This window comes from Chelonia mydas, chromosome 14 (assembly GCF_015237465.2).
Source record: "Chelonia mydas isolate rCheMyd1 chromosome 14, rCheMyd1.pri.v2, whole genome shotgun sequence".
Taxonomy (NCBI): domain Eukaryota; kingdom Metazoa; phylum Chordata; order Testudines; family Cheloniidae; genus Chelonia; species Chelonia mydas.
This window is the reverse complement of record NC_051254.2, coordinates 28,237,844-28,262,852: the sequence shown is the minus strand read 5'-3', so window position 1 is coordinate 28,262,852 and position 25,009 is coordinate 28,237,844. Positions and strand designations below refer to the sequence as shown.

The 25,009-nt window shown below is 47.4% G+C and overlaps 1 protein-coding gene and 1 long non-coding RNA gene across 2 annotated transcripts in view; both read right to left on the bottom strand.

Moving 5' to 3' along the window:
* Window positions 1–407: 407 nt before the first annotated feature.
* LOC122462993 lies at window positions 408–10,658 on the bottom strand. Its single transcript, XR_006285916.1, has 2 exons — window positions 7,669–10,658; window positions 408–3,510 (listed from the first exon to the last, which is right to left on the bottom strand). It is a non-coding gene; the product is annotated as an uncharacterized LOC122462993 (long non-coding RNA).
* Window positions 10,659–18,853: 8,195 nt separating this feature from the next.
* Window positions 18,854–25,009, bottom strand: part of LOC102930021 (zinc finger protein 7) — a 36,021-nt gene continuing 29,865 nt past the window's right edge. Inside the window, exon 5 of the mRNA XM_043528818.1 lies at window positions 18,854–24,776. Coding sequence (XP_043384753.1) covers window positions 23,650–24,776 — 1,127 coding nt within the window. The 3' untranslated portion in view covers window positions 18,854–23,649. The remainder of the gene's footprint in view (window positions 24,777–25,009) is intronic.

Genomic DNA, 25,009 nt, shown 5'->3' with positions numbered 1-25,009 from the left:
CCAGCAAACTGTGCGGGGGAGCTGTCGAAGCTAGCCAGGAGTGAAATGCCAAGCAGAGGGGTGGGGAGAGGAGAGGGGCTTAGCTGTCTAAGCAGCTGACCTGGTGCACAGGGATGACAGGCCAGATAGGACGTGTTTACACTGCCGCTGGGAGTGTGCCTCAGCCCAGGTAGACAGATTTGCACTAGCGGGTCTTGAGCTGCCACACTAGCAGTGTGAACATCACAGTTGGGCTGAAGCCGAGGATGTTGGTTGGGCTCAAGTGCCTGAGATGCAGCCCAAGCCACAATGTCCACGCAATTTTTATCATGCTAGATCGTGGCTTGCTAGTGTGAGTCTATGTGAGTCTTGTTTTCAGCTGCAGCGTAGACATACTGTCGGAGAAAAACACCGTTCTCACTCTCAGGTTGGGTGCAGCAAGTCAGAAACAGTTTATTGTCTCAAGCAATTGCATGGAGGGAGAGGGTGCACTAGGACACAGGGTTTCCCCCACCTGGGCAGGTCTCTCCCAGATAAACAATTAGAGCGAGTATTTATACCTTTATTACAGACAGTAATAAGCAACAACTGCATATTGTCTATACATATTCCTTCATGATATCTTATTTTTCTTACCATTTCTCTTATAGTCTGCATTCTATTCTTATCTAATACAAGGTCACAACAGGCTCTTTCACAGTTGTTTTCTACTCGCTTCGCACTATCTCCGCTTCTACAAATCTCGCGTTATTAAAGCTAGAGTTAGCCTGACTCCGGCTCATTTCAGAGGCCAGCATCCAAATTCCCTTTATCTACTTCCATACTCCCCCCTTTTGTGCTTCCAGCACAAATATTAATTTTAAACTTCCATTTTCATTAAATTTTGTATTTCAAACTCTGCATCAGATACTTAGGGGTTTTAATTGGATACAATGACAATGCATGGTTAATATGGACATGGAAAGTATTATTATTATTACGTCCTTTATAACAACAATAACATAATCCTAAACCCAATAACAACAGTACAAGCAATAACATGCCCACAATAATACTACAATGGGGTTGTTGCACAGTTTTAGTCACAAAACACAATACATCATACGTAGTACATAAGAAGACACTCTATAAGCGGTATGAAAGGCATACTTTTCAACTTGATATATATTTTGAAGCATATGAAGTTGCCCTTGTAACTCAGAAATTTTCTGAATCTCTGGTAGGAGTGAAAGTAAATTTTGGAATCAATCAGGTATTAGGGTGGTCCAGTTAAAGGGTATCTGAAACCTAAGGGCTGATTGAAAAATTCTATCCGCAGGCCTGCAGCAGTGGTGAGATTAAAATGAATATCTTGTAATATGGTGGCCTCAACATGCACACATCTATCATTAGCTTGGAAGAGTAGGTGTCCTGTCAGGGTAGTTCCTTGTCCCATACCCTCCCAACAAATGTTATCATGAACAGTGACAACTTCCTCTGGCTTCAGTTTAAGTACACACTGAAGCTGTGGGGGTTCTAATGGCCAGAATGTCCATTGACTCCCTCTCCCTATCCAAATGTTGGGTGTTATTCTGGGAGCACTGACTAAAAATCTATTAGCCATACCAGGTAGTCTAAGTTCCCAAATGTCTCGGTGAATTACCCAGTCCACATGCATCCTCCCCACAGACCCAGCAGGATATGGGTCCACCTCCACTCAGAAAATCTCCAAGTGTGTCTCCATGGCCACAAATCAGATGATACTCCTGAAGTGTCTGTAAGGGCAGTCGGCCAGGCTTCATGCTCAAGATCACTCTGAATGACCATCAGCTGGTCATTCAGGAAATCCTGGATTTCTGAGCAAGCCAGATCCCACTGCAATGCCTTCTCAGCCTCAGTGATATTCAGTACCTCTGTTAACAGCTTCTGGGTCATCGAACTAAGGGTGGAGATAACACGTAATTCACCCACTCCAGCCTGAACCTGGGTTAGTTGTGCTCCAGTTATAAGGCCAGTGGCTTTTTCCAATTGTCCTAATTTCTCTTCATGTTCTTGGTTTCTATAAATATTCCAAATTGCTGCCGCACTATTGACTCCATCCCATACGGATCCAGCTAAGTCCCTTTTCTTTCTAGAGGAAACCCAGGCCCTTTGTTGTGTTACCCTAATGGCAGACCCTTTTGAGCAATTTGGATATGTAGAGGTAATCTGAAACTGGACAAGGGCAGTGTGAATTTTATAGTCCCTAATGTAGCATTAATCACAGTCCGTTGATATCCTACTACATCTCTTTCTGGTACAGTACTATACCACATCTGTTGGCTAAACACTTTCATATACTTCTGAGAGGCATTAGCATCAATGGCATAAGAGGGGGTATATTGCAATATGGTACAGGTTAAATTATTAGTTACTGGAATAATTTCAGTAGAGGTAAAATTTCCAGTGACAGAACAAACTCTTTGGGTATATGTTTGGTTATTCACTAATTGGGTGACCAAATAACAATGAGGGCCTCTTTCATCTAACATTTTACAGAGTCCAGGAATGACCACCATATCTACTTCGCTATAGAACCCACTAATCTCAATTTCTGATTCTCGGGGTTCATCTGTAGTGATATCATATATTTCTATTTCCACTGATCCATTTGTTTTCCATTCAATTGTTCTCTCATATGAACTATTCTGAACCTTAAAAAAATAAATTTTCTGAACAACATTTCAATAAATCACTTAGATGTGAAGGTCTTGGCCAATAGGTTTCGTTAGAATATACAGTATCATTTGTATTTGGGTAACTTACAGGAGTGGTGGCAAAGGTGGAGGGGATGGTGGGAGTAATGTTCATGGCAGTAAGGCGTTTTTGGTATTCATCACCCGGAAGCCAATTAGGGAGGGCAGTGCATTCTGATGGTACTTGCCCATAATCACAGATTCCAGCCCCTGGAATAAACCCACCCCACCACTTCACTCCACATTTCCAAGAATACATCCCACAACTCCCTCCCTGCCAATGTACAATGCTCCGTCTTCGCCACCAAGGCCAATTTTCAATGTCTTTTGTAGTCAGGAATCCTTGGATCTTGGTGGTTTCAGCAGAGCGGGCGTTCCTTCTTCTCTCTCGGAACAGTTGTGGTTTTGCATTATACAGAGGAGACGTTACTAGCACGTCACCCTGTAGTGCTTTGGTTTCTTTAGCAAATGCTGAATGCAGGTTAGCTCTGTCAGTGGACAAGGGAGAGGTTACTAGCACTTCATCTTATCCTTTCCCCTGCTGTCCAAAAGGAGGAAAGAAAAAACAGAAGGAGGGACAGGCTGATAAGTAGTCAAAGTGAAGTCATCTCGAGGCGGAGGGGTCTTTTTGCAGTAAGAAGCATGGGTCCAGGCAGTCAGTCCTTGGCATTTCACAGCTGTGTTGGTAGTTAGCAGGACGTAATAAGGGCCTTTCCAGCGTGGAGCCAGGGCAGTCTTTTGCTGATGGACCTTTATGTAGACTGGGTTCTAGCGAGTGGCAGGGTTGTTCAGGATCCTTGGGTAGTGCTTCTTTCACCTGTGTATAAACAGACTTAACATATTTCATTAGTGCCTGACAGTGTTTTGCAGATTTCATGGCTGTTTGGGCACATTCAAGCCTCCTTCTCTTTCTTCGCTGTCAGCCAAGTCTTAGCTGTGAGCAGTGTCCTTGGGCGGGCCAGCGTCTTATCTCTGGACAGAGCCTGCCAGCTACAGCATTGAGTTAACTCGTCCTCAGTTCTTTTTTCCCCTCCTTTTTGGATTCTTTTAACCTACAAAGGAAACTTTCACTTTCCACTCACACACCTTTGTTCAAAAATGAACACATATACCTTGCCCATTATACAGCACTTTAGTCTTATTGTTCAATGTATGCCACATACACCCTTCTAGTAAAATGACTTTTTTACAGAGCTTTGGAGCAACAAGCCAGGACAAGCACACCCACTTTTGAGGAGTCCTCTTGGTATAACCGCTGGTGTCCAATAGCTTTCCTCCCTCCCCAGCCCACTGGCTAGAAATTTGAGGTAGCCAGAAGGATCCCATGTGCGATATGGGGAGTGGGTTAACCTTTCATGTCCTTGCTTCCAAAGACTGTTGGTGTGCAAATTTTAACAACAATTTTTTCAATTAAAAGATCTGGCCAATGAAATTTCTTTTTCTTACTTAAGCAAATTTATTAAACTTTAGTATATCACATTTTTCTGATATTATCCAAACACTTTGTATTCCAAGTTGAATAAAACAAGTATCTGCATTTTGATTTAACCCTTCTACTTAGTTTTAAACTAAACTGTCCTATGAAAAAATAAACACAGCAATTCTGGCCACAGGACAAACACCACAAAACAGGACATAGAACTCAGAACATAATTCCTATTGTGCCAATAAATTCATGATATGTTGAATTGTTTTTCAGCTGGCATCAGTTTTCTCTGATTTTCTGAAAGACAAAAAGAACATAGATCTACCCCTTCTGGGCAGTCAGTCATTGCTTAAAATATTTCCTTTTTATACAAATACCCTTGTTAATTGCAGGCAAAACAGAGGAATTACCCATATTTTCTTGTATTTGTTTCATAGGCAGCCCAGGTTTCAGTAGCTTCTACCTTATCAGTTAGGTAATTTACGTTAAAACAGATGCTTTCCGGCTTGCTTTTGGATCCAAAGCTATCCACAGCTTAAAGATTCTTACTTAAAAAAGGACACAATAAACTTTACCAGACTTTGATTGCCTTTTACTCTTAACTCCTGCTTTCAAAGACACAGTGATCAGAAAAGGAGGACACCACCTATTGTAGCCCCTTGGAGCCTAATAAGACATTAATTAAGTAGCACTGTATAATTGCATTCCTTTGGAAAAGAGTCCATTTTTTTTTCAAAATGGCTGCAAAGAAACCAAGAATTCTTTTTCTTTCCAATATTTCACAAAGTTCAACTGTTTAATTCCCTCCAGCAACTACAGAGTTAACTTCTCACTTTCCGTTCTTAAATCACTTGCTTATCACCCAAAACTACACCCAACCAACTCAGATTTTACCATTCCAAGGATTATTCTGGGATTTAAGTTTCCTATTCCTGTAATCATTTACTCCTTTTCTTTCACTATGCCCTCCAAGTTTCCAATCTCTATCTGTTGCCTGCCCGCTTGGGCCTGATCCTGTTTTTCTTTCTGAACTGTCCCTTCCATGGGCACCAGTTTTGTCCCACTACCAATTTAACAAGGAGGGTGGGCTTCTTAACTAGCCCCCAGCCCTCCTGGTCTCTTCTCTTAAATATTCTCACTCAGAAGGGCAACCCAAGTCCTCCCCCGTGAGGCTTGTCACCTGGACAGAACGCACTGGCCAACTGGCGTTTTAACTATTTAATTTCCTCTTATGGCAGACACACTGCTGTTACGGCATATGCTGAGCACAAATGGTTAATTTTTGACAAGTCTCTGAAGGACTGGTACTTACTTAGCCAGTGCTTCCTTTTCTGCCTGGAAGTCCTGTCTTAAGGCTTGCAACTTGTCCTGGGCGTAGGTTTGAGTTACTGCCTGGTTCATAATCTATACTTTTAATTGCTCAATTCTAGCTGTCAGGTACACATCTCTTTCCTTATCCCAACGCCTCTTTGTACCCCAGGCATGCTACGGCTAAGGTCGTATGCACCAAGGATTATATGCGTGGAGTGAGACTCCCCGAGTCCTCCCCTCCACCAACCTGGACTTCTACAACCAGGATTACATCCACTTGCACTCTCTCACCACCGACCGGGGTGGAGAGAGTAATGCTAAACCACTCTCCGGTTCTCAGACCTACTGCGGCTGAGAGTGGGGCTCACCTTTAATCATGCAATTCTTAACATGTAATACCAACTGTGCCAAACAAAGCAAACGTAAAATATCAAAACAGATAGATGGTGTGCACTCTGCAGGGTTCTCCCACTCCTCAATTTTCCATTAAAACTGTGACAGATTTTCATTACCAATTTGCCTGTGCCTCAGTTGATCAGGCTAAAACCACAGGATCGTAGCACAGAGATGAAGAGAACATACCATGTGACTGAATTGAAAGCATTAATTAATAAAATAACAGCACTCAAGGGAAGAAAAATGTTAATGCTCAAACCCTGACCCCCTTTTATACTCACAAACACACTTCCCGGGATGGCCAGGCCCAGGAAGTAGGAGAGACAGAGAGAGAGAGATGGACAGGAGGTTATCCTGTGCACAGATTGTCCAGAGATATGCTGTACAGATTTCCAACTTGCTTCCACTTCTGGGAGGTATTCCAGTCCAGGCCAGCTGCCTGTGGCTTCTTTAGCATCCCCAAACCACATCAGCTCCAGGGTTACAAAGGCAGACTGTTGGGTCTCACCGGGTGGCTAACCTTGGCAAATGTGAACTCAGTCCTGCAACTTATTTGCCTTTGTTTTACCTTTGCCTATATTCTCTTCACAGCCAGCTGGGGCTGAAAGCAGGGTTTTTTTTTGTGCTTGGCATGGTCTGTGTCAATTCTTGACCTTGAACGCAAAGTAGCTTTCTTCTTATCTCTAGGCCAAGCTAACTTTTCAAATTAACCCACTCCTTTCCCTCCTTGACTTCAGCCTTAACTAATTGGGAATATAAAGAAGCCGAGGGGTTAACAAAAAATAATTTGGGAGGCATCCGAATGCTTTACATTTCGTTTCAAAGTCTGTACTTGAGTTTTTAATTTTTCCTGGGAGTCCTTTAGACTCCGCACCCAACACTCATGGAGTCTCTTTGTGGCTTCCTCTGAGGTGTATGATTTTATTTCAATTGAAGGTACCTTCTAGTGGGAATTGTTTAGATGGATTATCACGAGTGTAAAGATTCCAATTTTCCAAATATCTGCAGATCCTAGGACCATAATGTATGTACATGTAATATGCTGGCGTACCCTTAGGGGGTACGGGGGAATATTTAGACTGTCCCCCACCCATTTTCTAGACACACAGTAGGGAGCTGATAAGCTAAGAATATCTATTCTGCTCGAATCACTCACACAGGAAAGATTTATCGAGGATGTCCATAACCTTCCTACACCTCCCTTCAGCAAAGAGCGTTGGCTAGTCTCAGAGAGATGGCACAGCTTACTCTGATTGCTTCCAGTGAGATGGTCAGACCAATGGCTCATAAGCGTGGGAGAAAGGGACAAGATGGATAGAGGCACACAACCCTAGACCCAGGCAGGCTGTTCACCGGGCGATGCCGTGCAGAGACAGCCCCCCTAGTCAGGATCTTTTACCCATCCACTGAGGTGCAGTCCACCAGGCTTGCATTAGAGACAGCCCCGGTCACAAGCCTTTGGCTTCGCAGGGTGCTCTGGGCATCTTCCAGGGAGAGAGAGAGAGAGAGAGACACACACACACACACACACACCCTCTATTCCTGTGTACCACGATGCATCTTTACCTTATTTCCGGACTTAATACAACCTTTCCCTTATGTGAGTCAGTAACAACCCCTCAGTACCGGTACATTAACCTTATTGGGGATGGCAAAACTAAGTCCCCAGCACCACATCAAACTAACCTTATTGGGGGCAGCAAAACAGTTCCCCGGCACTGCTCTGTACCTGATCTTGCTGCACAATCAGTACGTTTGGATGGTGCAAGCCCAAAAGGGACAGACGGCCTCACAGGCAGTCCTCCCCCAATACCCCAATAGAGATTTCAAAAAGTCGCTTACCTCTATTGTGGCACCATGGGGTTAGAAGGGGAATGATCCGTAGCAGCTGCTGTTGTCTCAGCGGGCGTTGCCATCCCGGACGAGCCCCCAAATTGTCGGAGAAAGACACCGTTCTCACTCTCAGGTTGGGTGCAGCAAGTCAGAAACAGTTTATTATCTCAAGCAATTGCACAGAGGGAGAGAGTGCACTAGGACAAAGGGTTTCCCCCACCTGGGCAGGTCTCTCCCAGATAAACAATTAGAGCGAGTATTTATACCTTTATTACAGACAATAATAAGCAACAACTGCATATTGTTTATACATATTCCTTCATGATGTCTTATTTTTCTAACCATTTCTCCTATAGTCTGCATTCTATTCTTACCTAATACAAGGTCACAACAGCCTCTTTCACAGTTGTTTTCCACTCGCTTCTCACTATCCCTGCTTCTACAAATCTCACGTTATTAAAGCTAGAGTTAGCCTGACTCCTGCTCATTTCAGAGGCCTGCATCCAAATTCCCTTTATCTACTTGCACAATACCCAATAGGGCCCTGTGCAGACCCCGCCTGGAAGGCTGGGCCCAGTGCAGCTGTCCAGAGCCCTTATTTGCAGGGACCCAGCTGTCCGTGTCTCACTGTCCTCTCTCTCTTGTGAGTCTTTCTATCATTTAAACAACAAGAACGTGACTCCGACCCCATACTCCTGGCCATTGTGGAGGTGCATGTCTGGGGCATGAGTGTAAATAGGGCAGGTAGAGGGGAATGAAGAGCTGCAGTGACCTTGGGGAATGCCTGAAATAAAAGGTTCCTGGTGCTGATGGGCACCTGGCCCCCGGGGCTGCCCAAAGCCCCAGCTGGCAGCAGGGGGCAGGTTTCTCTGGGCTCTCTCTGGTCCATTCGCTCTGGAGGTTTCTCTCTGCTCAGGAAGGAGAGAAGGTCTCTGGCTGGATCCCCCCTGTACTGCATTTCTGTCCCGAGGGGAGCAGAGATTCATTAGCTCCTGACATGAGAATGCTCTGATTATTGCCAAGGGCGGGGGAATCACAACCCAGATCCACAGAGGGACTCGGGCATGGTGGGGCTCAGCGTTTGGGTGCCAAGGAAATCACAGGAACAGCACCATGATCCACAGAGCCTGATGTTGGTGCCTGGGCCCCCTCTCCAATGAATGGGCTGAGATTGAGATAGGTGCCCCTGAAAGAGAGCCACAAAACCCAGCATGCTAGATGGTGCCTTGCCTTGACTAGCCAACTGGAGGTGCCCAGCTGAGGGGTGTGTTCTAAACTCCACTCCTCTCACTGAGTTAGATGTGTAAGTCCAGGCTGCAGGGAGGTGCCCAGCTCTGCTTGTGAGCCATGTCCAGGAGCCCTCTGCCTGGAGTCAGGTGGGGCCAGTTATTGCAAGAATGCATTAGGCACCTGTCTCGCTCCATGCACAATGGCTGGAGGAGGCAGTGGTGACACCATTCGTGTTGGAGATCCATGTTCAATTCTGCCATGTCGGGGAAAAGAGAATTTGAATGGGAATTTCCTAAGTCTTAGCTGAGTGCCCTGGCCTATGGGATATTCTGATGTGGGGCTTCTAACGACTGGGCTAAAAGTTATAAGAGAGATAGTCCCTCAGCCAGATTTTGGATGGGACCTGATCTGGTAGGTGTTCTCAGCAGCCACCCACTGGATCATAGGCGGCTGAACACCTGCCTTTCTCCATGGATCACTCTGGGGCTGAGGCAGGGCACATAGGGGTCAGGATACCCAGAGTGCGGCAGCTGTACGCATGCCCAGAGACATGTAGGTGCTGAGGGAACTGTCACTCTGCATACTTAGGGGCGGAGTGAGTTTAGGCTCCTACAGGGTTCAGTGGGAGTTCTGTGTGTCACAGAGGAGCATAAAACAGGGATTTAGCACCTAGGTCTTGGGTTAATGGCCTAATTACCCATGTGGCTCGGGGCGCTCTCTCCATTTGGGATCCTCAGCTGCAAATCCTCTCCTGGCATCAGGTCAGGTCAGCCGCTCAGATAGCCCAGGCTGGAGCAGCCTAAACCGTCTCTCTCTCTCTGCTGTCTCCTGGTCATACCCGGTCCATCTCTCATGCTCACCCTATGTTTCCCTGTGCCCCCAGCTGTCTTGTGTGTGGGAGCTGTGCTTCCCCGACTCCCTCCATCTCTGGCCCTCCTGCTGCAGGACCTGTGACCTAACAGATGTTACGGGTGCTCAGAGCACCCCTACAGGATCGGGCCTGGCTGGGGAGCAAGGATTCCCCAGCCTCATTTAAGAATCTGATTTCTGGGGCGCTGGCTTGAGCGGGGGCACTGAGTGACTCCGTAGCTGTGGGGTGGTGTCAGCCTCTAGGCAGATTTGAGAATGTCGACCAGTGGAAACATAGGTGCTGGGAGGACATAGGTGCCTATGGGGTTAGGTGGCAGCTTTGACGATGTCAGTGATGCCCAGTGGCAGAATTAGGTGCCTGATGAGGCAGAGAGGCACCTGAACACCTTTGTGGAGCTGGGTCCATGTTCCCCTTGTTATGTGTAATTCCTCCATGACGGACCCCACTGAGTGCTCCCGACCTAGTGCACTCCTTCCTGGACAGCAGTCGGCAGGGGCTGGAGGCAGGAGATATGGGGGGCTTGTGCAAGGACATGTCTGGTGCTAGATCAGAGTGCACTTGTGGGGATGTTCTCCACACCCAGAGAAGAGACAGCACAAGGAAACCCAGTTAATCTGAGAGAAGCAATGCTGGCAGTTGAAAGGAGCCCAGGAACAGCTGGGCTGGACTGTGAAAACACCGGAGCTTGATTTGATTGACTGATTTATTAAGCTTAGGCTCCATGTATATGCAGCTTTTATACAGACTTAATTAAATTGGTTTCTGATCAGCAACAAACTAAATTTAAGCTATTTTTAAAGCACTCTTAAACGGATTTAAATGTAAAAAGAAAAGGAGTACTTGTGGCACCTTAGAGACTAACCAATTTATTTGAGCATAAGCTTTCGTGAGCTACAGCTCACTTCATCGGATGCATTCAGTGGAAAATACAGTGGGGAGATTTATATACATAGAGAACATGAAACAATGGGTGTTACCATACACACTGTAACCAGAGTGATCACTTAAGGTGAGCTATTACCAGCAGGAGAGCAGGGGAGGGGAGGGGGGGACCTTTTGTAGTGATAATCAAGGTGGGCCATTTCCAGCAGTTGACAAGAACGTCTGAGGAACAGTGGGTGGTGGTGGGGAAGATAAACATGGGGAAATAGTTTTACTTTGTGTAATGGCCCATCCACTCCCAGTCTCTATTCAAGCCTAAATTAATTGTATCCAGTTTGCAAATTAATTCCAATTCAGCAGTCTCTCGTTGAAGTCTGTTTCTGAAGTTTTTTAGTTGAAGAATTGCCACTTTTAGGTCTGAAGACATCAAGAATTATAACATTCAAAAACCAGTTGGAGAACACTTCAATCTCTCTGGTCACTCGATTACAGACCTAAAAGTGGCAATTCTTCAACAAAAAAACTTCAAAAACAGACTCCAGTGAGAGACTGCTGAATTGGAATTAATTTGCAAACTGGATACAATGTACTTTTTCCAATTCAAATATATCTTTTTTTAAGATGGGGCACCCAGAACACAGTATTCAAGGTGTGGGTGTCCCCTAGATTTCTATAGTAGATTATAACATTTTCTGTCTTATTATCTATCCGTTTCCTAATGGTTCCTAATTTTCAATTCACTTTTTTGACTACTGCTGCACATTGAGTGGATGTTTTCAGAGAACTATCTACAATGTCTCCAAGATCTCTTTCATGAGTGGTAACAGCTAATTTAGACCCCATCGTTTTATATGTACAGTTGGGATTACATTTTCAAATGTGCATTGCTTTGTACTTATCAACACTGAATTTCCTCTCCCATTTTGTTGTCCAGTCACCCAGTTTTGAGAGATCCCATTGTCGCTCTTCATAGTCTGCTTTGGATTTAACAATCTTGAGTAATTTTGTATCATCTGCAAACTTTGCTACCTCACTGTTTACCCCCTTTTCCAGATCATTTATGAATATGTTGAACAGCACTGGTCCCAATACAGATCCTTGGGGGACCCCCCATTAACCTCTTTCCTATATTTTAATCAATTACTGATCCATGAGCGGACCTTCCCTCTTATCCCATGACTCAAGAGCTCTTAGTGTGGGACCTTATCAAAGGCTTTTTGAAAGTCCAAGTACTCTATATCAACTGGATATAGCTGTCCAACTTGTTCACATGCTTGTTGAAATGTTCAAAGAATTCTAACAGATTGGTGAGGAATGATTTCCCTTTACAAAAGCTATGTTGACTATTCTCCAGCATATTATGTTTACCTATGTTTCTGATATTTCTGTTCTTTACTATTGTTTCAAGGAATTTGCCTGGTACTGAAGTTAGGCTCACTGGCCTGTAATTGTCAGGCTCTACTCTGGAGACTTTTTTTTTTTTAAATTGCATTGTTAATTATACTCCAGTCATCTGGTACAGAGGCTGATTTTAGCAATAGATTACTGTACATACCACAGTCAGTAAGGCTGCCATTTGATATTTGATACAGTGTTAGAATCATAGAATCATAGAATACCAGGGTTGGAAGGGACCTCAGGAGGTCATCTAGTCCAACCGCCTGCTCAAAGCAGGGCCAATCCCCAATTTTTGCCCCATATCCCTAAATGGCCCCCTCAAGGATTGAACTCACAACCCTGGGTTTAGCAGGCCAAAGCTCAAACCACTGAGCTATCCCTCCCCCCCAGTAGGCAACTTTTAGTGCACGGTCTCAGAGCCCACGCAGCCAGCTAGTGCACGGCAGGCTGGCGTCCTGTAGATTCACACCCCAGCTGGCTGTGCGCTATTTCTCTGCCTAGCCAAGCCCTTACAGTGGCCTATCTGGTTTCCTAACATACCCGAACAGGCACCATGGCCATATAAAACAACAAGCAGCAAACTCCAGTTTTCTCAGCTGTGAATCATAGAATATCAGGATTGGAAGGGACCTCAGGAGGTCATCTAGTCAACCCTCTGCTCAAAGCAGGACCAGTCCCCAGTTTTTGCCCCAGATCCCTAAATGGCCCCCACAAGGATTGAACTCACAACCCTGGGTTTAGCAGGCCAATGCTCAAACCACTGAGCTATCTCTCCCCCTACCACTGAGCTATCTCTCCCCCTGTTGTTGTAGCCATGTCAGTCCCAGGATATTAGAGAGACAAGGTGGGTGAGGTAATATCTTTTATGGGGCTAACTTCACCGTGAATGGTCCCTTGAAATATGTGTTAACTAGTAATGCTGAACAGTCTGTTCCACTTTGTATTTAGCTGGGACACTATGAGTACATTTCCCAGCCCTGAAGAGCTCTGTGTAAGCTGGAAAGCTCGTCTCTCTCACCAACAGAAGTTAGCCCAAAAAAAGATATTATCTCACCCATCTTGTCTCTCTAATTTCATATTTTGAATTCCTTCAGAACTCTTGGGTGAATACCATTTGGTCCTGGTGACTTATTACTGTGTAATTTATCAATTTGTTTCAAAACCTCCTCTATTGACACCTCAATCTGTGACAGTGCCTCAGATTTGTCACCTAATAGGAATGGCTCAGGTGTGGAAATCTTCCTTACATCCCTGCAGTGAAGACCAATGCAAAGAATTCATTTAGCTTCTCTGCAGCAGTCTTGTCTTCCTTGAGTGCTCCCTTAGCACTTTTATCATCCAGGGCTTGTACACACTAACACTTACTTCAGTATAACTCAAGTCACTCAAGGGTGTGGAAAAGCCCCCCCACCCTGAGCAATCTAAGTTACAGTGACCAACACACCGGTGTGGACAGCGCTGTGTCAGTGGGAGAAGCTCCCCCGTCAACATAGCTACCACCAATCGTAGAGCTCCCTCCTGTCAGCATAGAGCGTCTGCACTCGCAGCCCAACAGCAGCTCCACTGTAGTGATTCTAGTATAGACTAGCCCCCAGTAGCCCCACTGATTGTTTGGCAGGCTTCATGCTTCTGATGTACATCTTTCTTTTTCTTTTCTTTTTTCTTTTGATGTTAAGGTTTGTGTCTTTTGCTAGTTGGTTTTTGCCCTGCCTCTTTATACTTTTACACTTGCCAGAATTTCTGCTCCTTTCTATTTTCTTCAATAGGATACCAAGCAGTTCAGCTATGTTCGCCACTTGGACAGATCCTGTGCTCCACTTAGGACCAAATCAAGAATTGCCTCTCCCCTTGTGGGTTCCAGGACTAGCTGTGCAAGAAGCAGTCAATTAAGGTGTCAAGAAACTTTATCTCTGCATCCTGTCCTGGGGTGACATGTACACAGTCAATATAGGAATAGTTTAAATCACACATTATTATTGTTTTTTGTAGCCTCTCTAATCTCCTTGAGCATTTCACCATCACCATCCTGGTCAGGTGGTCGGTAGTATATTCCTACCACTATACTCTTATTATTCAAGCATGGAATTACTATCCATAGAGATTCTATGACACTATTTGAGTCATTTAAGATTTTTACTATATTTGACTTTATGCTTTCTTTTACATATATTATCACTCTCCCACCAGCATGACCTACTCTGTCACTCCCATAAATTTTGTACCCTGGTATTACCATGTAGCTTTGATTATCATCATTACACCAAATTTCTGTGATGTCTATTATATCAAGGTCCTCATTTAACACTAGGCACTCAAATTCACCCATCTTGGTATTTAGATGTCTAGTATTATTATTGACAAGCACTTATAATATTTGTCAATAATTCGTTGTCTGCCTTCATGTGATATAATTGAATGGGACTTTTTTTCGATTGACTTTTTCTCTTCAGTTCCTACCCATACTTCAGCAATTTCTATCCTCTCCTCTTTACTCGGATATAGAGGAGCCCCTTGGATAAATCCTCCCCTCAGGCTCTCTCTGTCCAACCCATGTGCTCTTTAACACCTGTCACCTTTCCCCCAGCCCTTAGTTTAAGGGTGTTACACCAGCAGAGCTATATCAGTATATTTATGCAGCTATGCTTGTACAATTTCCTCATGTAGACAACCTTTAAACTGCTACAACTCTTGTGTGAAAAATGTTATACTCGCACAAGGCGGTGGGGGCCTTGCAGGGGGGTGGGTGGAGGAAAGGAGTGACTCAGCCGGCGGTGGGGCCTCATGGGAAGGGGCAGGAATGGGAAGGGGCAGAGTGAGGGCAGGTCTTGGGAGGGCGGAAAGGTGGAGTGGGGTTGAAGAGGAGCAGAGTGGGGGAGGCAGCGTGCGGGGAAGAGCGGGAGTGGGGCTTTGGGGCGGAGCACAGGCAGGGCCACGGCCCAGGTGTCTGCACTCTCAAAGGCGGCGGGCCGGTGGCATGCCTCCAAATGGAGGTGCACAGCATCCTGTTTGGGGAGGCTTAGTCTCCCCTGGCCTATTATACCTGCAGCCCATGGTCCTTCTGCTAGGCTCCCTTCCCCTCAGTTGCTCAGTCTTGGTGCTGGACTCCCAGCCGCTCTGGGCCTAAGGAGCTTGTCCCTCACGCTCAGGCACAGTCACGCCCAGGGATGGGGGCAGAAGAGGTTGGAGTGTTTTAGGGAGGATATAGCCTGAGTCCTCCCCAGGCCATCAAAGGATGTGTATTGAGGGAGGGATAGCTCAGTGGTTTGAGCACTGGCCTGCTAAACCCAGGGTTGAGAGTTCAATCCTTGAGGGGGCCATTTAGGGATGGGGGCAAAAATTGGGGATTGGTCCTGCTTTGAGCAGGGGGTTGGACTAGATGACCTCCTGAGGTCCCTTCCAACCCTGATATTCTATGATTCTCTCACCCTGGGACAGGAGGGATGGTCCAGGCCTGGCTCATGACAGTTCATTGATGGGTACAGGGAGGTCGAAGAGGGAGGGATTCAGCATAAGGTGGGCACCCACTGATTCTGTTATTTGTGGATGAATGGGGCTATTGCCATCTCTCTTGGGGCCATTGTAGCTATGCCAGACACCAATGATGCTCCAATAGGATCTCCGCAGCCAGGAGGGTAAATTCTGTAGGAAACCCAGAGAGAGAGACAGGCCCATTCCTGTTTGAGCTAGAGCTTATCTGAAAAAAATCAATCTTGATTTAAAAATTGCCTGTGATGGAGAATCCACCGTAACCCCTTGGTAAATTGTTCTGATGCCTATCTTCACTACTGACTTCCAAATATGTGGTTCCATGTGCTCTGGAATTTCATTTTGGAAGAAAACCAGAAACAAAATTTCCAAACACCCTGTTCTGACATTTTCTCAGTGAAACATTTTGAAACATGCTGATTGAACTGAAACAATTTGGGGGAGGGGCAGCGCGGTAATTTTTCATTCCAATTTAGTACAAAGCCAAATTTCAAAATCAGGAAGAGAGCTTCCCTCCCCGGCACAGGTCACCTCGGCAGCAGGTTACCCTGTTCTGTGCCTGGCTGAGGGGATTCTTTAGAAGTATTTTATTCACTCACATGTATAGGACATTCTGTCAGCTTCATGTATTTATCTGGTCCCCATCATGATCTTCAGTACATTTCTCCTCACAACATACTTGGTAGGGCAGTGCTAGCATCCAAATAGGGATCTGAGGTGCAGAAAGGCTAAGGGATTTGCCCAAAGGGAGGCTGCAGCAGCACAAGGGATTGAACCAAGGTCTCACAAGTGCTAAGCTAGATCCTGGACCGCTGGACCACCCTTCCTCGTCTCTTACAGCACTCCAGTCTGGTGGTCACAAGGGCATAAACCACCAGGGCAAGTCCATATCACTTCCTGTCCAGCTGCTGATGGAAGAAGAAAAAAAAAAATCACAGTGATTGTTGCTATGTGGGTATAACGCAAACTAATCCAGTCCTGCTGTTTGGCCCCCCTTAGTGGCTAGACCGCATCTAGAGAGTCTGCTACTTCTTTTGGGTTGTTATGGGTGGGGTAAAACCTCAGTGAAGTTGGTGACTGTAACCACCCTTCAACTGGGATAAATGTAAGAAACAATGAAGCTCCTTTATGGAATGAAATAGCTGAAACAATAGCAGCCTCCACCCAAAACAAAAGTACACGTCCCCATTCTGAAACTGAGCTTTGTGGAGAAGTTTTGCTGGCTAGTGTTTTGTGAAGGTTTGTGTGTCTGGAAGGGAAGCAGCAGAAAGACCACAGAAGTTGAGATAAAGGGCAGCAAGAAAGAAAGGAGGCCCTGTGAAAAGCCAAGGGAGAGCTTTTGGGCAGAGTGCTGGCTGAAAGACCTTTGAGCTGTGATCAAAGAAACTGTCTCCTGTTGTTTGATTCCTCTTGTGTTCAGGAAAACAGGGCTTTGTACATTCTTTGCAAATAAACAGGATTGCACCAAAGAAACACCTGACTCTATCATTAATTTCTCTTCCTAGTAGAAGCAACTCACAGGACCCCACAAACTGGCTACCAACTTGGGCCAAAAAGGGGTAACATGAGTCAGGCAGTATAGGCTCCTGGGGTGAGGTCCCGTGTTGAAAAGCTACAGCTGACCCCAGCTAGTAGCATCATTATATGGGTGTTTAGGATCAGTGAGGAGAGTCCCCAAGGCTGCTTACCATAGCTGAAGCTACCTAATGCAGGATAATAGGGTTTATCAAGACATTTCTCTCCTCTGGCCTGCACTACCTGGGTTCACCTAGAGCAGGGGCAGGCAAACTTTTTGGCCTGAGGGCCACATCGGGTTTCTGAAATTGTATGGAGGGTCGATTAGGGGAGGCAGTGGCTCCCCAGACAGCCAGGCATGGCCCAGCCCCCACCCCCTATCCGACCCCCCCCCCGCTTCCCGCCCCATCCAACCCCCTCTGTTCCCTGACGGCCTCCCTGGAACCCCTGCCCCATCCACCCCTCCCTGCCCCCTACCGCCCCATCTCTCATTCCTGACTGCCCCCCCCGGGACCCCTGCCCCATCCAACCACCCCTTCTCCCTGACAGCCCCCAGAACTCCTGCCCCCAACTGCCTCATCTAACCCCCCCTCCTTCCTGACTGCCCCCCCCCCCAGGACCCCTGCCCCATCCAACCACCCCTTCTCCCTGACAGCCCCCAGAACTCCTGCCCCCAACTGCCTCATCTAACCCCCCCTCCTTCCTGACTGCCCCCCCCGGGACCCCTGCTCCCATTCAACCCACCTGTTCCCTGCCTTCTGACCGCCCCAACCCCTATCCACACCCCTGTCCCCTGACCACCACCCTGAACTCCCCTGCCCTCTATCCAACCCCCCCCCCCCGCTCCCTGCCCCCTAATCGCACTGCCTGGAGCACCGGTGGCTGGCGGTGCTACAGCCGCGCCGCTCAGAGCACCAGGACAGGCAGCCGCACCACCCAGCTGGAGCCAGCCACGCCACTGTGCAGCACAGAGCACCGGGTCAGGCCGCGGCTCTGCAGCTGTGCTGCCCAGCAAGAGCTCACAGCCCCGCCACCCAGAGCATTGTGAGCTGAGCCTGCAGGGGAGGGTGAACAGCAGGGGAGGGGCCAGGGGTTAGCCTCCCAGGTCAGGAGCTTGGGGTAGGGTTGGGCAGGAAGGTCCCACGGGCTGGGCCATAGTTTACCCACCTCTGACCTAGAGCCAGCTACATGTGTTCATCAACAGCCCCCACAGATGTAAATGAGGCCAGAGCCCCAGCTGGTGTGAATCAGCCCTATCTCCACTACAGTCAATCCCCAGCTGGGTGTAAATTGGTGTTGCTCCATTGGACTCAGTGCACCAGCTGAGTATGTGTGCCATAAAATGTACTTATTTCATAGACATTGGCTGAAATTCCCCTTGTGCAGAGGATCAGCATGAGAGCCAGGCTCTGCTTATTAAATCCAGGTGAATAACTGACTTTTCAGGTCACTGGCAATTCCTAAAGAAAATTAGGAAAAAAAATCAGGTCGACCTAAAAACAATTTTTTTTAAAGTTTAAGTGAATTGAAAAGTCAGAAAAAATGGTTTTGGATCGAACAAGGTTTCTGATTTCAATACTTTTCACATTAAAAAAAATTAAAGGAAATTATGAAACAAAATGTTGTTCCAAACCAAAAATCAAAATGTTTCATTTCCAAAAACATCAAAAAAATGTTTTGGTTTCTTTTCTATTCTTTTTGTTTCTCCAAAAATTTTTGTCCAGCTCTACCATTTACATCCTGCTCTAGGCCTACATCTGCTCGCTCACAAACACACACACAATTCTCTGTGTGTTCCAAGCATGATTCATATTTTAACAGAAGTAATTAACATTTATTAATTGTACTACAGTAGCAATGAACAGGCCCAGTTCTGATTGGGGCCCCATTGCACCGAGCGCTACATAAACACATAGAAAGACATGGTCTCTGTGCCAAAGAGTTTACAATTTAAACAAGACAAAACAGAGAAAGAGACAGACTACAGATAAGGAAATGACTGGAAGTTTTCTCCACATATATATTACCAAACACATATATGAAGTACAGCTAGACTGATAGAGGGATATGCATGGTGATTATGACTGGCCAAAACATATGCTGTCTAAACTTTTTACTGATGGAAATTTGAATTTTGACTAACACATTTTTCATGAAAAAGAAAATATATGATTTCTGAGGAAAATATCAGTTTTTCATCTAAAAGACAAAACAAAACGCAAAACCCTGAACTCCCTCAAAATGAAATGTTTCCATTTGGAAATTCTGCCAAGGTTGCTTCATGAGAATTGTAGTTCAGTTGTTTCATATCCCCATTCTACTCGATGGGCTGGGTTCCCCAGCTGGATTTCATCTCCCATGATGTATCGTGGCCATGGGACTTCCATGATTCACCACCTTCCCTCAGCAAGGCACCATGGGAGATGAGGGCCAACTAAGGAGCCTGGCCATAAAGGAGAATGGGAGCAAGAAGCACACAAACTACATCTCCCATGAGGCACCATGGTATCCTTTCAGAATTGAAATATTTCCATTTTGCATTTAAAAGTTGAAATTTTCTGTGAAAAATTTCAACAAAAACATTTCCCCCCTCATTTTCATGATAATTTTCCATGGGACCAACTTTAATGTGATTAGATAGATAGATTGATAGCTAAGAGCAGGAGTAGTCAATAGGTGGACCATGGGCCAAATCCGGACCACCAGACACTTTTGAATAGGCCCCAAAATGTTATTTACTTATTATCATTATTGTTGGGATTTTTAAAATTATGTTCTCTGGAGTCTGGACCTTGATTATACTTGACCAAGAAATTTGGATCTTGAGAAAAAATAACTGACTACCCCTGGGTTAGAGGGTATTAAATCCCCCTTAATCCCTCAAAATAGAGCACAAATGGGACTGAAGTGGGGCTTTGCCCTTGGTTTGGACTGCATACGGGTGAAAGAACAGGAAACATCCCTTGAAACACATTTGTGAATGCTGTTTCCTGTTTTGTGACCAGCTGCATGGAGAGGGAGCTACAGGATTTTTGTCCATCACTATGGAGAGCTCCAAAACACAGGAATTGCCCAGAATGCGTGTGTGTGGCAGGAGGGGACAATACACTAGATGGCACAGCTAGCTTGTTATCTCCCCTCCTGCCGCCCCAGAGGCCTTCATCACTTTGGATAGTTTGGGGCTTTAAGAAAAATAAAATTTCACTTTGGCTCCCAATTCCTCGCAACCCCAGAAAAACAATCCATTCATGCAGTGCCCACCTCTTTCACCAGAACCCCTACTTCCTAAGGCAGCCACTCCCTCCCCCACTCAAATACCAGCTCCCTCCCTCCTCTGACTGTTCCTCTCCCTACACCACACACACACACACCAATCCCCTTATCCTCCTAAGCTGTGTGGGCTAAGATTTTCAAAGGAACCTTGTCATAAATATAAAGGGAAGGGTAACCACCTTTCTGTATACAGTGCTATAAAATCCCTCCTGGCCAGAGGCAACATTCTGTTACCTGTAAAGGGTTAAGAAGCTCAGCTAACCTGGCTGGCACCTGACCCAAAGGACCAATAAGGGAACATGATACTTTCAAATCTTGGAGGGGGGAAAAGGCTTTTGTTTGTGCTCTTTGTTTACCTGTTGGTTCTCTCTTGGGACTCAGCTCCAATCCGTCTGTCTCTGATCCCCTGATGAGGAACCCAATCGTGAAGACCCTCATCTGGTTGGGGACAGGAGTCTTGGGAATGCCTGGCTACCACTCCAGCTGCTCCCAGATCCTGCTATAGCTCCATTTGGGTCAGGAATCTGTTCCTTAGAGTGGTCATCATCCTCCAGCTGCACGATTAACTGTGCTTTGGTGAACTTTTGAATGCGGAACCCTCTCTTTTTGCATAGGATTACAGTGTCCTTCTTAAGGAGATGGTGATAGGCCATCACTTCGCTGTTCCCAAGTTGTTGTGGACTCACAGGCCTGTGTGCTCTTAGCTCCCCCATGGTTTCTAGGGAGAACCCCTAGTGTGCCAGCCTTCTCAAGGTCACCACCTCCTTGCCAGGGCCAAACCGCAGGCTCCTCCGCCCCGAGACTGCTCACTGCAGTCCCCAGGAGGACCCCATTACTGCACAGTCCTTCTCGCTGGTCACACCCTCCCAGGGGTTAAGCGTAGCTCCTCCGCCCCTGAAACCGCTCCTCTCTGAGCCTTCAGCACGCCTGGTCCTCATTAGCCCCCCTTCCTTTTACTGCTCCCCAGTCACTTACTGCAGGAAATGCCATCCACGGGGTGCAGTACATCCCACCCCTGACACCAGCTGTCAGAGTCTCTGGGCGATGCTCTGGAACTACTCCCTACAAAGCCAGTCAGGACTGGGGTGAGGTCTCCTCTCTGTGAGCAGCCTGTCTGCAGGGCAAAAAGCTCACACAGCTTCCACCTTCTTAGGCCTGACCTCAGAGCATTCAGCATCCTCTGCTCCTCCGTGAGCTTCACACAGCGAGTCCACGCAGGCGGGGTCCTGGGGAAGCCAGAGGGTCCTGCACTCCAAGTCAGACGTGACTCTTAGCCAGCCAGTAAAACAGAGGTTTATTAGATGACAGGAACATGGTCTAAAACAGAGCTTGTAGGTACATAGAATAGGACCCCTCAGCCGGGTCCATTTTGGGGGGCAGTGAGCCAGACAACCTCGTCTGCACTTCACTCCACGTCCCCAGTCGGCCCCAAACTGACTCACCCTCCAGTCCCGCCTCCTCTGGGCTTTGTCCCTTTCCCAGGTCAGGAGGTCACCTGATTCTTTGTTCTCCAACCCTTTAGCTCTCACCTTGCAGGGGGGAAGGGCCCAGGCCATCAGTTGCCAGGAGACAGACTGTCGGCCATTTATGTACCCTGGCCCTTTGCTCTGCAACAATTACACTCCCTTATCCTACCACCTAGAGACTTAAGAAATGCATAGGGGAAACTGAGGCACCCCTATAGTATTCAGAGGAAACATTAAGAACAGTCCCACTTGGTCACAGCAGGTACTTGTCCCAGTCCTGCAGATGCTGATTCATAAAAGTCCTCAGTATCATCCTCAGGGTCCCATAAAATCTCTCCACCAGCCCGTTCATGCTGCTGCTGCAGCTCGTGCAGCTCTTTTTCGGGGTCTCGCTGTCTCTCACAGGGGAAAGGCTTTTGTTTGTGCTCTTTGTTTACGTGTTTGTTCTCTCTTGGGACTGAGAGAGACCAGACAGAAATCCATCTTCTCCAACCCCCTAGTCAAAGCAGGACCAATCCCCAATTTTTGCCCCAGAACCCTAAATGGCCCCCTCAAGGATTGAACTCAAAACCCTGGGTTTAGCAAGCCAATGCTCAAACCACTGAACTATCCCTCCTCCAAGATTTGAAAGTATCATGTTCCCTTATTGGTCCTTTGGGTCAGGTGCCAGCCAGGTTAGCTGAGCTTCTTAACCCTTTACAGGTAACAGGATGTTGCCTCTGGCCAGGAGGGATTTTATAGCACTGTATACAGAAAGGTGGTTACCCTTCCCTTTATATTTACGACAACCTAAAGGACTTAGGCCCCCAAAGACTTGGGCACCCAAGTCCCAGGGAAATTCAATGGCAGTTCGCTAACCCCATGCTACCTATCTATGATGCTAAGAGAGCTTCCATCACTGTAGCATCTGGGCACCTCACAACCTTCAGTGCATTTCTCCTTGCATACCTCCGTCAGGCAGGGCAGAGCTATAACCCCATTTTACAGATGGGGGACTGAGACCCACACACACGAAGGCCCAGGTTTACAAAGGTATCTAGGTGCCTAAAGCTGCAGACAGGCACCTGGAGGGATTTTTCGAAAGCACTGGAGGAGGTTAAGCACTAGAGCTAGCCAAAAACATTTGGAGGGAATGGTTCTCTGTTGGAAGGGGCATTCTGTCAAAATAGGAGAAATGGATTAGTTCTGATGAAATTTCATTGAGGAAAAATAAAATGAGATGGAAACATGCCTAGAAGGCAGAAAGGTTCTATTTCTACCTTTTGGGGAGGGACCATTTTGATTTTCCTTTTAATATGATTGTTTGTTTCAATTAAAAATATATATATTGCATAATACATATAGTATACGTGTGTGTGTGTGTGTGTTTGGTATAAGATCAAGTGTAAGTAGTCTCTTGGCCTATCCAAGGCCGTGATCAAGTGTCTTGATGTTTTTGGTCTTTTGGCCTTTAGATGAAAACCTTGGACCTTGAAGTGAAAAAATTTTCTAAGTTATATAAGAGTGTGTGTGTGTGTGTGTGTGTGTGTGTGTGTGTGTATTATATATAAATAAATAAAAACATACAAAGTCACAGCCAGAACATGATGGAATTTTGTTGCATGGGAAATTTCTACTTTGTTTGGTTCCCTTTTGGAACTGAATTTTTAGGCATCTTTAAGCACCCAAATACCTTTAAAATCTGACCTTAAAGTCCATTTAAATCAATAAGAGTCAGGAGCCTAAATACCTTTGACAATCTGGGCCTAAGTGATTTATGGAAGAGCAAGAAACTGAGTTTGGGTCTCCTATCCCCAGGCAGGGCCCTGACCCTGGGCTATTCCTCAGAGCTGCGCTCTACCATGCCTCTGTGTGGGGACAGGTCCCCCATCACAGGTGTGCCTTCTGGTGCCTCTGGAGCAGCGGGTCACTGGCACAGCACTTGCCCAGGTAGGGCCCGTTCCTGGCACAGGATCCTGGGGGCTGGCGGCAGGGTTTCTCACCCCTATGGGTGCGTTGGTGTGCCAGGAGGGTGGAGTTCTGGCTGAAGCCCCTCCCGCAGGCAGCGCAGCGGTAGGGTGCCTCCCCGGTGTGGGTGCGCAGGTGCACAAAGAGGGTGGAGCTCTGGGAGAAGCGTTTCCCGCAGCGGGCACAGGGGTAGGGCCTCTCGCCTGTGTGGATGCGCTGGTGCCGGGTCAGGTTGGAGCTGGCGCTGAAGCTCTTCCCGCAGTCGGTGCAGGCGTAGGGCCTCTCCCCTGTGTGCACGCGCCGGTGCAGGGTCAGGTAGGCGTTGCGGCCAAAGCCCTTCCCGCACTCGGGGCAGATGAAGGACTTCCCCTCCTCCTCTGGGGCAGAGAGTAGCTCTCCGGCATGGGTGCGCTGGTGCCGGGCAAAGTTGGACCGCTCGTGGAAACCCTTCCCGCAGTGGGGGCAGGTGTGGGGCTTCTCCTGGCGGTGGGTGCGGCGGTGCCGGGCCAGCGTGGAGCCCTCCCGGAAGCTCTTCCCACACTCGGGGCACCGATGGGGCTTCTCCCCTGTGTGGGAGCGCAGGTGCTGCATCAGGTGGGAGCTCTGGCCAAAGCGCTTCCCACATGCGTCACAGGCATAGGGGCGCTCCCCTGTGTGGATGCGCCGGTGGGTGGCCAGGGCTGAGCGGACGGGGAAGCCTTTCCCGCACTCGGGGCACTGGTGGGGACGCTCGCCGTGGGACCGGCGGTGCTTGCTGAGGTCTGAGCCGCGCCGGAAGCCTTTCCCGCACTCGCTGCACACATTGGGCCGATCCCTGGCCTGGCCCTGACTCTCCACAGCTCCGCCACAGGGAGGGGATGGGCCCCTGGTGGGGTGCAGCCCAGAGCCTGGCTCACACTCCGACTCTGAGGGCGAGTTTCTCTGCTGCCTTCCTGAACTGCCCTCAGTCACACAGGCTGCTCCCTGACCAGGGCTCTGCACCTGCAGCTGCGCAGGGGTGTCCTGTTGCGGCCTCTCCTCCTCCTCCCCCCTCGCCATCCCCTCGGCAGCTGCAATTGAGAGAATCCAGACACGAGTCAGTGTCTCTGCAGGCAGCAAGGGAACATTGGGAATGGGGATGCTAAAGGGAGGGTCACAAAGGAATTGAGAGGGTCAAAAATCAGAAGCTGATTCCCCAAACCCTCCATTCTCCCAGAGGAGAGAGAGCAGGGCCAGGCCTGCCCCCGCAGCCTGTCTGAGCAAGCATGGGAAGGGATCTCCAAACAGGTCTCAGGCAGGGTGG